Source organism: Dendrobates tinctorius, unplaced genomic scaffold, assembly GCF_039654945.1.
Source record: "Dendrobates tinctorius isolate UK_male_01 unplaced genomic scaffold, ASM3965494v1 ptg000396l, whole genome shotgun sequence".
NCBI lineage: Eukaryota > Metazoa > Chordata > Amphibia > Anura > Dendrobatidae > Dendrobates > Dendrobates tinctorius.
Window position 1 is genome coordinate 1,312,637 of NW_027362062.1, and position 13,047 is coordinate 1,325,683.

General features: G+C 47.4%; 1 protein-coding gene across 2 annotated transcripts in view; it reads right to left on the bottom strand.

Annotated features, from left to right (window-relative positions):
* CC2D1B (coiled-coil and C2 domain containing 1B) overlaps nt 1-13,047 on the bottom strand; it is a 35,330-nt gene that overhangs the window by 4,379 nt on the left and 17,904 nt on the right. For both annotated transcript variants that reach the window (XM_073563602.1, XM_073563601.1), the window contains exons 17-21: nt 9,079-9,137; nt 8,708-8,824; nt 8,159-8,232; nt 7,385-7,443; nt 7,152-7,203 (exon numbers count right to left, since the gene is read on the bottom strand). In XM_073563602.1, the coding sequence (XP_073419703.1) occupies nt 7,152-7,203; nt 7,385-7,443; nt 8,159-8,232; nt 8,708-8,824; nt 9,079-9,137 (361 nt within the window). The remainder of the gene's footprint in view (nt 1-7,151; nt 7,204-7,384; nt 7,444-8,158; nt 8,233-8,707; nt 8,825-9,078; nt 9,138-13,047) is intronic.

Sequence of the window (13,047 nt, forward strand, 5' to 3'; positions counted from 1 at the left end):
TTTGAGGGAGGGCTAAATTAACCCTTCACGGTTGACCAAGTGATTTCCAAATTAATCCACAGATTGTTGCTAGCAACTGGAATGACCAGAAGGAGATGTGTCTCTGTATGGGAGGATCAAAGGAGATCGCTAACCCCGTTTATTATGCCACCTCTTTTATAGTATTTGCTTAATTATGCAAAGTACTCAGCTACCAATAGCAACGTCGTGACAGATTTACTTTATAAGCCAATAGTATTGCAAGAAAATCGGAATATGTCCCTAGTTACGTGACGTAAAGAATAGAACAATAGCACCTTCATCAGGGTCTCATATCTTATGCAAGCTGGAACAGTCTGGTTTTATAACAGCTGCAAACTTTCACCTAGTTACAAAATTTAACTCAAACAACAAAATGGCGTCGCAAGCACAAAAATGGAGGTCTGGAGAACAAGATATCCCGTACAACTGAATACTGTACTTCACAGCTCTATGGGGAGAATGACTGAACATACCACACCGGCAGTATATCGACATTCACATTGCTATACACCATAGTTGAGCAAAAAAACTTGCAGGACCTTGGTGCAGTGATGATATTGGTAGTGAGTGGCCACTGGAACAGAGACCTGCAAACCAACTCCTACCTACCATCTCTGGCGTCTCTGCGATATCATAGGAGGAGTTTCACTGGGCCGGGCTACAGACTAGAGTTGAGCGAATTTTTTTAAATTTTTTTTTCAAATTATGAATTGTCGGTGAATATCGTTTTTGCAATATTTGTCGAACATCATTGGCGTCAATGGGAGCAGAAATTACCGAATATGTTCAGAACCGATCAAACATAAATTTGGCACAAATAAGGTAGCAATATGGCAAATTGATATTCGGCGACCAAATCCGAACATATTCGCTCAACTTTACTAGACGTGACTGCTGGACTAGAATCTATTTGCTCATCTACTGCACACTAGGTGGCGCAGTACTATGTAAACAAATGTTTTTTTTTTGTTTTTTTTTTACAATGAATATGAGAGTTTAGTGTTAACCAATTGATTTAATACAGCTGCATTTTCAAATAACAGGATTTTTTGGGTTGCTTACCGTAAAATCTGTTTCTCTGAACCTTCATTGGGGGACACAGAGACCATGGGTGTATGCTGCTGCCACTAGGAGGCTGACACTATGCACAAAAAAAGGTTAGCTCCTCCTCCGCAGTGTACACCCCACCAACCGGCAGGAAATTCCTCAGTGAGAAAGCAGTAGGAGAAGTAACAGAATAGATTGAAAACAGAACAGACAACTCAACTGTAAACAACCAACAAACATAATAACAGGAGTTGTAGAACATGGGAAGGTGCTGTGTCCCCCAATGAAGGCTCAGAGAAACAGATTTTACGGTAAGCAACCCAAAAAATCCTGTTTTCTCGTTCGCCTTATTGGGGGACACAGAGACCATGGGACGTCCCAAAGCAGTCCCTGGGGTGGGAAAACAAACTTCCATCAGGCCAGCGGACTCACCACCGCCGCCTGCAGAATCCTCCTACCTAGGCTGGCGTCCGCCGAAGCGTAGGTGTGGACATTGTAGAATTTCACAAATGTGTGAACCGACGACCAGGTTGCAGCTTTGCAAAGCTGCAGCACGGAAGCCCTGTGGCGTACCGCCCAGGAGGCACCCACTGCCCGGGTAGAGTGCGCTCTGATCCCTGGAGGAGCCACTCGATGCTTAACTCGGTAGGCCTCCAAGATTGCCGATCTGATCCAGCGAGCAATCTTGGCCTTTGAAGCTGGGTGACCTTTCCGCTCCCCATCTGGAATGATGAAAAGAGACTCTGTCTTTCGCAAGGAAGTCGTCCTGGATAGACTGACTGTCATCGCCCTGACCACATCCAGCTTGTTCAAGGACCGCTCCCGAGGATGAGTTGGACTCTGACAGAAGGACGGAAGAACAATATCCTCATTGAGGTGGAAAGAGGACACCACCTTAGGCAGGAAAGAGGGCGGAAGCCGGAGAACTACCTTATCCTGGTGAAGTACCAAAAAAGGGGAACGGCAAGAAAGAGCCGCCAATTCAAAACACGCGCAGGATGGAAGTGATGGCCACCAGAAAGGCCACCTTCCAAGAAAGGAGAGAAAGGGAAACATCCCTGAGAGGTTCAAAAGGAGGACCCTGCAGAACCTCGAGAACCAGATTAAGATCCCAAGGATCTACGGGTGCTCGGAACGGAGGAGCCGTGTGAGCCACGCCTTGAAGAAAGGTCTTGACCTGAGGAAGGGAGGTCAACGTCTTCTAAAATAAAATGGACAGTGCCGAAACCTGACGATTCAAAGAGCTGAGGGCAAGCCCCGCATCCAGCCCTGCCTGAAGAAACGCCAGAACCGAAGGGAGCGAAAAGCGCATGGGCGCGATGTCATTGGCCTTGCACCAAGTGAAATAGGCCTTCCAGACACGGTAATAAATCTTGGAAGATGATGGCTTTCTGGCTCGGATCATGGTATGAATTACTCGATCGGAAAATCCTGCCCGTTTCAAAACCTCGGTCTCAACAGCCACGCCGTTAAATTGAGCGACCGAGAATTGGGGTGGCAAATCGGGCCTTGAGACAGCAGATCTGCCCTGTCCGGAAGCTTCCAGGGGGCGTCCGCGAGAAGATTGACAATGTCCGCGAACCAAGACCTTCTGGGCCAATTCGGGGCGATGAGAATGACTGGGATTCCTTCTGCTTTGATCTTCAACAGTTTGGGAAGAAGAGGCAGAGGAGGAAACAGGTAGGGGAGTTTGAACAGCGACCAAGGAATGGCCAGAGCGTCGGCGCCCACTGCCATAGGGTCTCCAGACCTGGATACAAACTGTGGGACTTTCCTGTTGAGGTGAGACGCCAGCAGATCTACGTCCGGGGTTCCCCATCGACGGCAGAGCAGATGAAACACCTCCGGATGTAGGGACCACTCTCCTGCCGCGAGACCCTCGCGGCTGAGAAAATCGTCGGCCCAGTTGTCTACGCCGGGAATGTGTACCGCGGAAATTGTCGGCACGGAAACCTCTGCCCAATGAAGAATCTTGGACACTTCTGCTAGGGCTGAGACACTCCGTGTCCCTCCTTGGCGGATGACATATGCCACCGCTGTGGCATTGTCTGTCTGAATCCGGACAGGCAGGCCCCTGAGGAGCCTCTCCCAGTGAACGAAAGCCAGATGAATCGCTCGTGTCTCTAGGACGTTGATCGGCAGGGCTGATTCCTGAGACGACCATCGACCCTGAATAGTGTGATTGCGGAACACTACCCCCAGCCGAGGAGGCTGGCATCCATTGTGGGAAGACCGTCCCAAGGAAATGAAAGGTGACGTCAACCACCAGTTGAGTGACCGTTTGATCCGGTGTGAAAGACGAACAGGACGATCCAGGGACAGAGCCGACCTGTTCCACCTCGACAGGATGGCGTGTTGGAGAGGTCTGGTGTGAAATTGGGCAAAGGGAACTGCCTCTATCGCCGCCACCATCTTTCCCAGGACCCTCATGGTTGTTCAGAGGGACGGAAATCGTGTGATCTGCAGCGATCATACATCCTGCTGCAGGGAAAGAATCTTCTCTTGTGGGAGAAAGACCCTTGCCCGACGAGTGTCGAACAGTAGGCCTAGAAACACAAGCCGCTGAGTAGGAACCAGACAGGACGTTTTCCTGTTGACAATCCACCCGAAATTGGAAAGAGTGTCTAAGACGATCGTCAGACTTAGGCGAGCCTGTTGAAAAGAGGAAGCTTTGATCAGAATGTCGTCAAGGTACGGAAAAAGGACGAGACCTCTTATCCTCAACAAGGCCATCAACGCAGCCATGATCTTCTTGAAGACTCTGGGTGCGGTGGCGAGACCGAAGGGCAGCGTGACGAACTGGTAATGTTCCTGGCGAATCGCAAACCGCAGGAACTTCTGATGTCGGAGAATATGGGAACATGTAGATAGGCATCTTGGATGTCTATTGAACACATGAATTCCTGCTCCTCCATGGTAGCGGTGGAGGCGGACTCTTTTGTTGAGTAGCTTGAGATCCAAAATTGGTCGGACCGCCCCATCTTTTTTCGGCACCACAAAGAGGTTCGAATAAAACCCTGTGAAACGCTCCGCCTCGGGAATGGGCACAATCACCCCAGAACTGAGGAGAGAGGCGATGGCTGTAAAGAACCCCGGGATCAAGGCTGGATCTTTTGGAGGGCGGGATTCGAAGAAACGATCTCGCGGACGAGAAACGAACTCTATCTTGTATCCTGACGATACAACCTCCCTGACCCAAGCGTCCACCACTGAGGCCAGCCAGACGTCCCTGAAGAGGAGTCGACATCCCAATTGGAAGGGACCCTCGGAAGTCCGACGATAGTCATGCTGATGTGGACCGTCCAGATCTGGATCTGGATGGTCTGCCCTGGGAAGAGTGTGAGCGCCAGGAGGGGGTGGGTCTGAAGGAAACTTTCTTTCTATCCTGACGTGCCTGCGGTCTCTGTTGGTTGGAAGGGTTCTCCGCCGTATTGAAACGGCGGAAGGCCCGAAAGGGACGAAACTAACGCCTTACTGGAGGTCTGCGAGGCTTCAACTGAGGGAGGAGGGAACTTGTGCCTCCGGTGGCGTCCTTAATAATCTGATCCAATTGGGATCCAAAGAGGCGCACTCCCTGAAAAGGCAGATTAGTAAGAGACTTCTTAGAAGACAAGTCCGCCTGCCAGGCCTTGAGCCAAATCGTACGTCAGATTGCCACTACGTTGCTTGACGCCTGAACCGCGCAGGATGCGGCATCCAAAGAAGCAGAAAGCAGATAATCCCCCGTATGGGAGATCTGATTGGCGAGATCGGCCAACCGCTCTGGTTGTGCTTTATCTAGGATGCCCTTACGAAGATCCTCTGCCCAAGTAGCTATGGCCTTTGCTGCCCAAGATGAAGCAAAGATTGGACATACCGCCGCTGAAGCCGCTTCGAATGCAGACTTTGCTAGGGATTCTATAATCCTATCAATAAAATCCTTTAAAGACGCCACCCCTGAAAGCGGGAGAACCGTGTTATTAGAAAGTCTGGACACGGGTGGGTCCACCGAGGGAGAAGCAGACCAGTTGTCCGTGAGCTCTTTGGCAAACGGGTACAGCACGCCGAGACGCTTTCCTCTTTGAAAGCGTCTGGTCGGATCTTCTCTTTCCTTGGTAAAAATCTTTCCAAACTCGGAATGGAAAGGAAATACCCTGGAGGGTGTTTCCGCCCATCTGAACGAAACCTCCTGATCTGAGGATTTCGCAGAGGAGTCAGCAATGTCGAAGGTATGGTGAATCGCTGCAATGAGGTCCTGCGCCGTAACCTTCATATTCGCATCCTGGTCCGAATCCAGCTCTAAAACCCCATCAGATGACCTGTCCGAGAACGCTTCACCTGACTCAGGAGAGGAGGCCCGGGAGGGAGGCTGCTGAGAAGGACTATGCGGTGAGATGGGACAAGGAGAGGATTCCGGCTGGAGATCCTGCCTGGGTCTTTTGCAACTAACACTGGCTGGCTCACATGGAATCTCTTGAGACCTGCTGGACCCTGCAGAAGTGTCCAGGGGCAACTTATCGAGAATGGCTACTAGGGACTGAGACACCTTGGTGAGGTATGCCACTGATTGTGATAGAGACGAAGCCCAGCTAGGAATGGGGGGTTCACTCTCGCATGGAGCAGTAGATGGCTCCTGGACGGCGTCGGGCTGAATCGGATTGCTGCAGTCTAGGCAGAGGGGAGTGGACTGACCTGAGGGAAGTTTGCGATTGCAAGAAGAGCACGCAAAGTACTTAACTAAGGTGCAAGAGGAGGCAGGAGGATGAGAGCGATCAGACTTAGAATTAGACATATTGAAGGACAGTCACTGAAGCAGTGCCGGAAGGTTGGAGGACAGGAGGCAGAGGAGGGTGTCAGTCTGCAGTCGCAGAGCTACTCATGGTCCGGGTGTCCTGTCGCAGCTTCCAGCAAATTAAGTTGCACGGCTCGTCTGGGCTTGCAGGGGGCACGGCAGATAGGACAGCGTTCGGCTGACAGGCTGCGAAAATGGCGGCAGCCTGAGAACAGAGCAGGAAGCGCGCGCTTCCCTGCAGAGACCGAGGAAGATGGACGGGGCTAACCGCCGATGCTAAAAATGGCGCCGTCCTCCAGACTGGGAGTGGGTGGAGACAGCGCCGCCTCAGGGAGACCTAGAGTGAGGGGAGAAGGCGGTGGGCGGGCTTAAAGCGGGCGGGAGGAAAGCCCGCCCGAGAAAGAAGGCGGGGGGCTTGGCCGCGACGCAGGACAAGGCACAAGATGAAGCCGGGGCCTGGATTAGATGAGGCGGTCGCCTGTCAGCGCGGGGTGGCACGGAGGCCCCGCAGCACTGCCGCGGTGACCGCTCCCGAGGATCGCTGGGCTAGACGGGAGAAAAAAAACCCCCTAGGAATGCACTGGGGGCGAAGTTGCAGCAGAACAGGCAGATAACCAGCCGGGGCCTGAATTAACTGCGGCGGCCGCCGGGAGGCGCGGGGCGGAGGCGTCGCAGCACTGCCACAGCGACCGCTCCCAAAGGATCCGTGACTGGAGTTGCTGAGGAGAATGGGACTCGGGGCCTCATACTTACCCTGCCTGATCCGTCTCTGATGTTGTGAATAAAGGTACCTTCATCCAGCGTGTGTTGTCATTCCTGTAGAAGGGTATCCGAGCCTCATCCGACCGAAAGGCTCTGGTAGGCGAGTGAGTGGGAGACTGGGAACGAGGACCATCTGGATCGCCTGACACACATACGTGTTAGGGGGCTCCTGGTCCTGCTGTAGAGACCTATGAGGATACGGGTTGGCAGTACACGCCGTACTCATAGTCTCTTTGTGGGACTACAGATGTGACTTCACTCTGTATCCCTCCGGATAACCTGAAAAGAAATGACGCACAACGAGGTAGATATGGGTCTAATGAAAGACCTGTTTCCACCTCCTACTGACACTAAGCTAAACTGAGGAATTTCCTGCCGGTCGGTGGGGTGTACACTGCGGAGGAGGAGCTAACCTTTTTTTGTGCATAGTGTCAGCCTCCTAGTGGCAGCAGCATACACCCATGGTCTCTGTGTCCCCCAATAAGGCGAACGAGAAATTAAGTTTTACTTTGGCAAATTGTGTCCTTTAAAGGTTGAGGTGAAAACTGACCTGGAGAGTTAGTGTTCTTTACAACATAGGTTTTATTCTTTTGAGGCTGTTCCTGCAAAACACAAGTAGGGAAATGTCCCGTTACTGCAGCCCGATATCTGCCACATTGTGCACATGTACACGGTCTCCTACCACTGTCCTGCAGATATAACAGACCGACTCAGGATAACGTACAGCAGAGACAGAGGGCGTCATAGCAACGGAATCTTGTGGTGACATTCCGTGACTCTTACCGTGCTGGGATAAGGAAAGTCAAACTTCACAAACGCCTGCAGATCACTGGGGGTCAGACCTGTATGGAAGACAAATACATCATCCATTAATAATGTAATGTTTCCACCAGGTTGGAAAACTTTCAAAAGTATTCCAGTTGTAGAAAATCCTTGACCCCCAGCTGCAGTTTTAAAGAAATAAAAAAAAAAAACAAAGCTTTTCCCATCCTGCCAAGGTCCTTTGTTGCTCCAGGTGTCTATTATTGTTTGCAGCGCTGATGTCGCATCGACATCGCTGCAGCCAATCACTAAGCTCAACAGCTCTGTGCAAGCTGATAGCATTAGCCGCAGCGATGTCAATGTGATGTCAGCGCTGCAGGCATTAATAGACATTGGAAGCAGTGACGGAGACTCCGAGCCGGACCCGAGAAGTGTGAGTAAAGGATATATATATATTTTTTTTTTAATAAACTGCAACTGGGGGAATAGAGGTTTTCAGAAACGGGAATAACCAAAGTACTGAGGAATATGTTGGCACTATAGAAATATTATTATGATTAAATGCTGATGTCAAGCTTCATTGCAGCTGTCACTCTCGGGGGGGCTTGCTGTTTAACACAGCTGGCACCCGGAATCCATGGAATGGACTCAGCGACTATGGTCGCTCCATACAAGTAGTGCATACGGCTATCAAAAGGGTTAATCTTTTCACCAAGAAAATAATCAGAAAGCATGAAATCTAAATAGTAACCAGATACTTAGTGACTAGAGACTGAGCTGTGGCTCAATTCTCACCTGATGGAGTAGGAAGGTTAATGCCTCGCACTATAATAAGTAGCATCTCTGTGCTACTGAGTTCTGAAAAAACCCTGTGGAAAGGAGAGAAAGCAATTTTATCAGCCCGTGATCTTAAAAAACAAAACAACTATACTTTAAAAGGATTTTTGGTCTTGAAATGGTTCTTTACAGTTAGAGCAGTCAGGCTGTGGAATGATCTACAGGAGGTAGTTATGGCAGACAATATAACAGCTTTTAAAAAAGAGCTGGATGATTTCCTTAATACACACAACATTGCAGGTTATAGTTAATTTAGGGACATAATGTAGAATTGGTGGAGAAAGGTTAACGTTGATGAAACGTGGTCTTTTTTCAACCTATGTAACAGTCAGTAGCTATAATCACTAGCTCCAGTTCTGCTGCACTCTCTAGTGGGAGTCTGCGGTAGTCTGAAAGGATCCGTCTGCTGCTCCGTCCTCCTCAATGGAGGCGCCAACACTGGTGACAGCTCGCTACTAATCATATAATTCTCTAGTCCGCAGTCTATGAAGTAACATAAGGCAATACCTGACTATTTTCAGTGTCTTGTCCTCAAAATGATAGGGAGGAGGATCCAGGCCCTGAGCTTGCGATAAATGTAGAATCTCACAGTTCTTCTTGCAGTCTTCTGCCATTTTCTCAAACCTGAATAAAAAAAAAAAAAAAAAAAAAAAAAAAAAAGCAACCAATGTAAAAAAGTGACTGCCTGGACATGGAGAATTCTGCCCTGACTTTATCTCCTGATCGTGATTATCTTTCCATTAGGCTTCATTCAGACATCTGCTGGCGAAACCCTGACTGACCATGCATCAATAGAAATATCCAGTATTCTTCAGAAAGGCAGCAGCACGCCAGCAATTTTATATACTGATAGAAACGTGAAGATTTAGGAAGCCTACCTTGTAGTCTCTGCAACATTACCCATGTGTGTGAACTGCTTAGAATATCTCATACATTTCTAAAGAAAAAAAAAAGAGGTGAAATTTAATGTTAATTGGTCTTCAAAATAATAAAAATGCTAAGCTTTAGGCCCATTAAAGAGGCAGTTTCATGGTTACATACCCTTTCCATAGTCTGCATTAAATCATATAGACATGAGAGAAGGGTCACACAACTCTGTGCCCCCTATAATCAAGAGTGGGGATCTACTAACAACGTTTTCTTGCCTCTGACCTTGGGTTCCATGCCTGCTAGTTTCACAGCTCCTTTGTTACAGTCATAGCTCCCGCTACACTCCCAGACATGTCATACAGAAGCTGCAATCCACTGCATAACAAGCCATGACAGTGTATAATGTGCACTGTCATGTGTCAGGCAGGGAGCAGAGGTAGAGCGCTGATCCACACACATCAGGGCAGAGAAGAGTAAGCTATGGTACTGCACAAGCACTGATGCATTGATCAGCGCTCTAACTCTGCTCCCTGCCTGACACATGACAGTGCACATTATACACTGTCATGGCTTGTTATGCAGTGGACTGCAGCTTCTTTATGACATGTCTGGGAGTGTAGCGGGAGCTATGACTGTAATAAACGAGCTGTGAAACTAGCAAGTATGGACCCCGAGGGGAGGGGAAGACAGGCAGAGCACAGATAGAGTGACTGCAGTTTGGCAGGGTCTGACTGCGCCCCTTGATTATGGAAGGAGGACGACGTAACGCCCCAGAAGGGAGGGGAGCAGATCCACCGGCCCATTCAAAAGCAGGTACTGTCTGTATTAGAAACAACACTATGGATGTTAGCTTTATAGATTATAAAAGGTATGTCCATTCAAAAACTTGGTGGGACAATACACATGATTGGAATACAAGGCTAGAAGGATACAACTTATTTGCAAGAAACAGACTTGATAAACGAGGAGGGGGTGTCTCATTGTATGTTAGAAACGCGTATATCTGCACAGAGATTGAAGCTTCAGAGACTGGGAATTCTGTGGAAACTGTTTGGGTAAGAATACAAGGACAGAACAATGGAAAGGACACCATTGTAGGCATTTACTACAGGCCGCCTGTGCAAGCTGAAGATATGGATGAACTCTTTATGCATCAAATGGCCAAGTTCTCCAAAAAATATGACATAGTTGTCATGGGAGATATCAACTATCCTGACATTTGTTGGGAATCTCTCTCAGGCAAAACTAACAGGTCAAGGAAATTCTTATCCTCTCTTGCTGACAACTTTATCTTCCAGAAGGTAGGGGAGAAAACAAGGGGACCTGCTACCTTGGATCTAATCCTTATAAACAGGGAGGAAATGGTTGAGGAGGTAAAAGTGGCTGGGACCCTAGGAGGTAGCGACCATGCTATTTTAGAATTTTGGATAACTAGAGGAGGAAGACCTGTGAAGACTCAGACGTCAAGGTTAGATTCAGATAGGCAGATTTTAAGGGATTCAGAAAGAGAATTGGAGGGATCCAATGGCTGGCTATCCTTAAGGACACAAATGTCCAGGAAGGATGGGAAATCTTGAAAAATGAAATTCTTAAAGCACAATCGTTAACAATTCCGAAAAGAGGGAAGAATAGGAAGCATTTAAGGAAACCAGGATGGATGAACACAGAACTTAAGCACATGCTAAAAAGGAAGAAAGAAATGTTTATAAAATGAAAAGAGGGGGGCATATCTAAAGAAGAATATAATACTGTCTGCAGAACCTGCAGGGCACAAATCAGATTATCTAAAGCTGACAATGAATTGAGGCTTGCAAGAGACGTCAAAAGCAATAACAAAGGATTTTGGGGATATGTCAAAAGTAAAAGAAAAGTCAAAGATGCTCTAGGATTTTTACAGGATGAAAATGATGAAATGGTAAGACAGGATGTTGAGAAGGCCGAACTTTTAAATTCCTATTTTGCATCTGTTTTCTCTCAGAAAGGAAATGTAACATCAACTATTCTTCACTGTCCTATTAAGGGAATAGAAAAATCCAGGATATCTATAAACAGAAATATAGTGAGGAAACACTTAGCTAACCTAAATGAATTCAAGTCTCCAGGTCCAGATGAATTACACCCCATAGCATTGAAGGAGATAGCAGAAGAAATTTTTGAACTGCTCATAATCTTTGAAACTTTGTGGAGAACAGGAGAAGTCCCAGAAGACTGGAGAAGAGCAAATGTTGGTCCTATCTTCAAAAAGGGGAAGAAGGTGGACCCAGGCAACTATAGGCCGGTGAGTCTGACTTCTATACCAGGAAAGATCTTTGAACAAATTATTAAACAACTTGTATGTCAGTACCTGGATAAGAATGAAGTGATTAAACAGAGTCAGCATGGGTTTGTAACTAATAAGTCATGTCAGACTAACTTAATTTCCTTCTATGATGGAATCACTGATTGGGTGGATCAAGGAAATGCTGTAGATATAGTATATCTTGACTTCAGCAAAGCATTTGACAAAGTATCTGATACAATCCTTATTGAAAAAATGACTAACTATGGAATGGACAAGGCAACTGTTAGGTGGATTCATAACTGGCTTAGTGATTGGACCCAAAGAGTGGTCGTAAATGGCTGCACATCCAGTTGGAAGAATGTCTCAAGTGGGGTACCACAGGGCTCTGTCCTGGGCCCTGTATTGTTCAATATCTTTATCAACGATTTAGATGAAGGAATTGAGGGTAAACTGATTAAATTTGCTGATGACACAAAGCTAGGAGGGATAGCTAATACTAGAGAAGAGAGAGAGAGAGGATTCAAAAAGATATAAATAAACTGGAGCAGTGGGTAGCAACTAACAGAATGGTTTTTAACAGGGAAAATGCAAAGTACTACATCTGGGCAATATGGGCAATAAAAATTAAAAAAGCATATACAGAATGGGAGGAATAGGGCTAAGCAACAGCACATGTGAAAAAGACTTGGGTATACTAATAGATCACAGACTGAATATGACAGTGTGATGCAGCAGCAAAAAAGGCAAATGCAATTCTAGGATGTATTAACAGAAGCATACAGTCTAGATCATATGAAGTCATTATTGCCCTCTACTCCTCTTTGGTCAGACCAAACTGGAGCAAGTTCAGAAAAGAGCGACCAGAATGGTGACCGGTCTGCAAATCCTGTCTTATGAGGAAAGGTTGCAGGATTTGGGAATGTTTAGCTTTCAGAAGAGAAGACTGAGAGGAGACTTAATAGCTGTCTACAAATATCTAAAGGGCTGTCACATTGTAGAAGGATCAACTTTATTCTCATTTGCACAAGGAAAGACTAGAAGCAATGGGATGAAGCTGAATGGGAGAAGACACAGATTAGATATTAGAAAAAACTTTTTGACCGTTAGAGTGATCAGTGAGTGGAACAGACTGCCACGAGAGGTGGTGAGTTCTCATTCAATAGAAGTCTTCAAACAGAGGCTGGACAGACATCTGTCTGGGATGATTTAGAGAATCCTGCTTTGAGCAGGGGGTTGACCAGATGGCCCAGGAGGTCCCTTCCAACTCTATGATTCTAATTTTTTTCCCTGGTATATCTCTTTAAATGTTACTGACAGTGATTGACAGCTGAATTTGAGGCAGTATACCGAAGTGGTCAAAGCAGGCTCCAATTTCTGCTGTTAGTGGCAGATGCTGGTTATATAACACAGCCGGCACCTGCCAAGTGTGGAATGGCTCCTAACCCCGGTTCCATATATCCGGACACACTATATGACATAATAGTACACCATGTATCGGGCGGGCCGTGTCGCCAGTGCTGCAGACCATAACAGACACAGGGCAGAGGCGCGGACTCAGCGCTGGATCCAGGGAGAACAAGTAGTTTGGTTTATTTGTTACTACAAACTGCACCTGTTGCTAGAAATTTTCTGAAAATGGAAAGCCCCTTTAATCTACACCAGGGGTCCCCAACCTGTAGCTCGGGAGCCACATGTG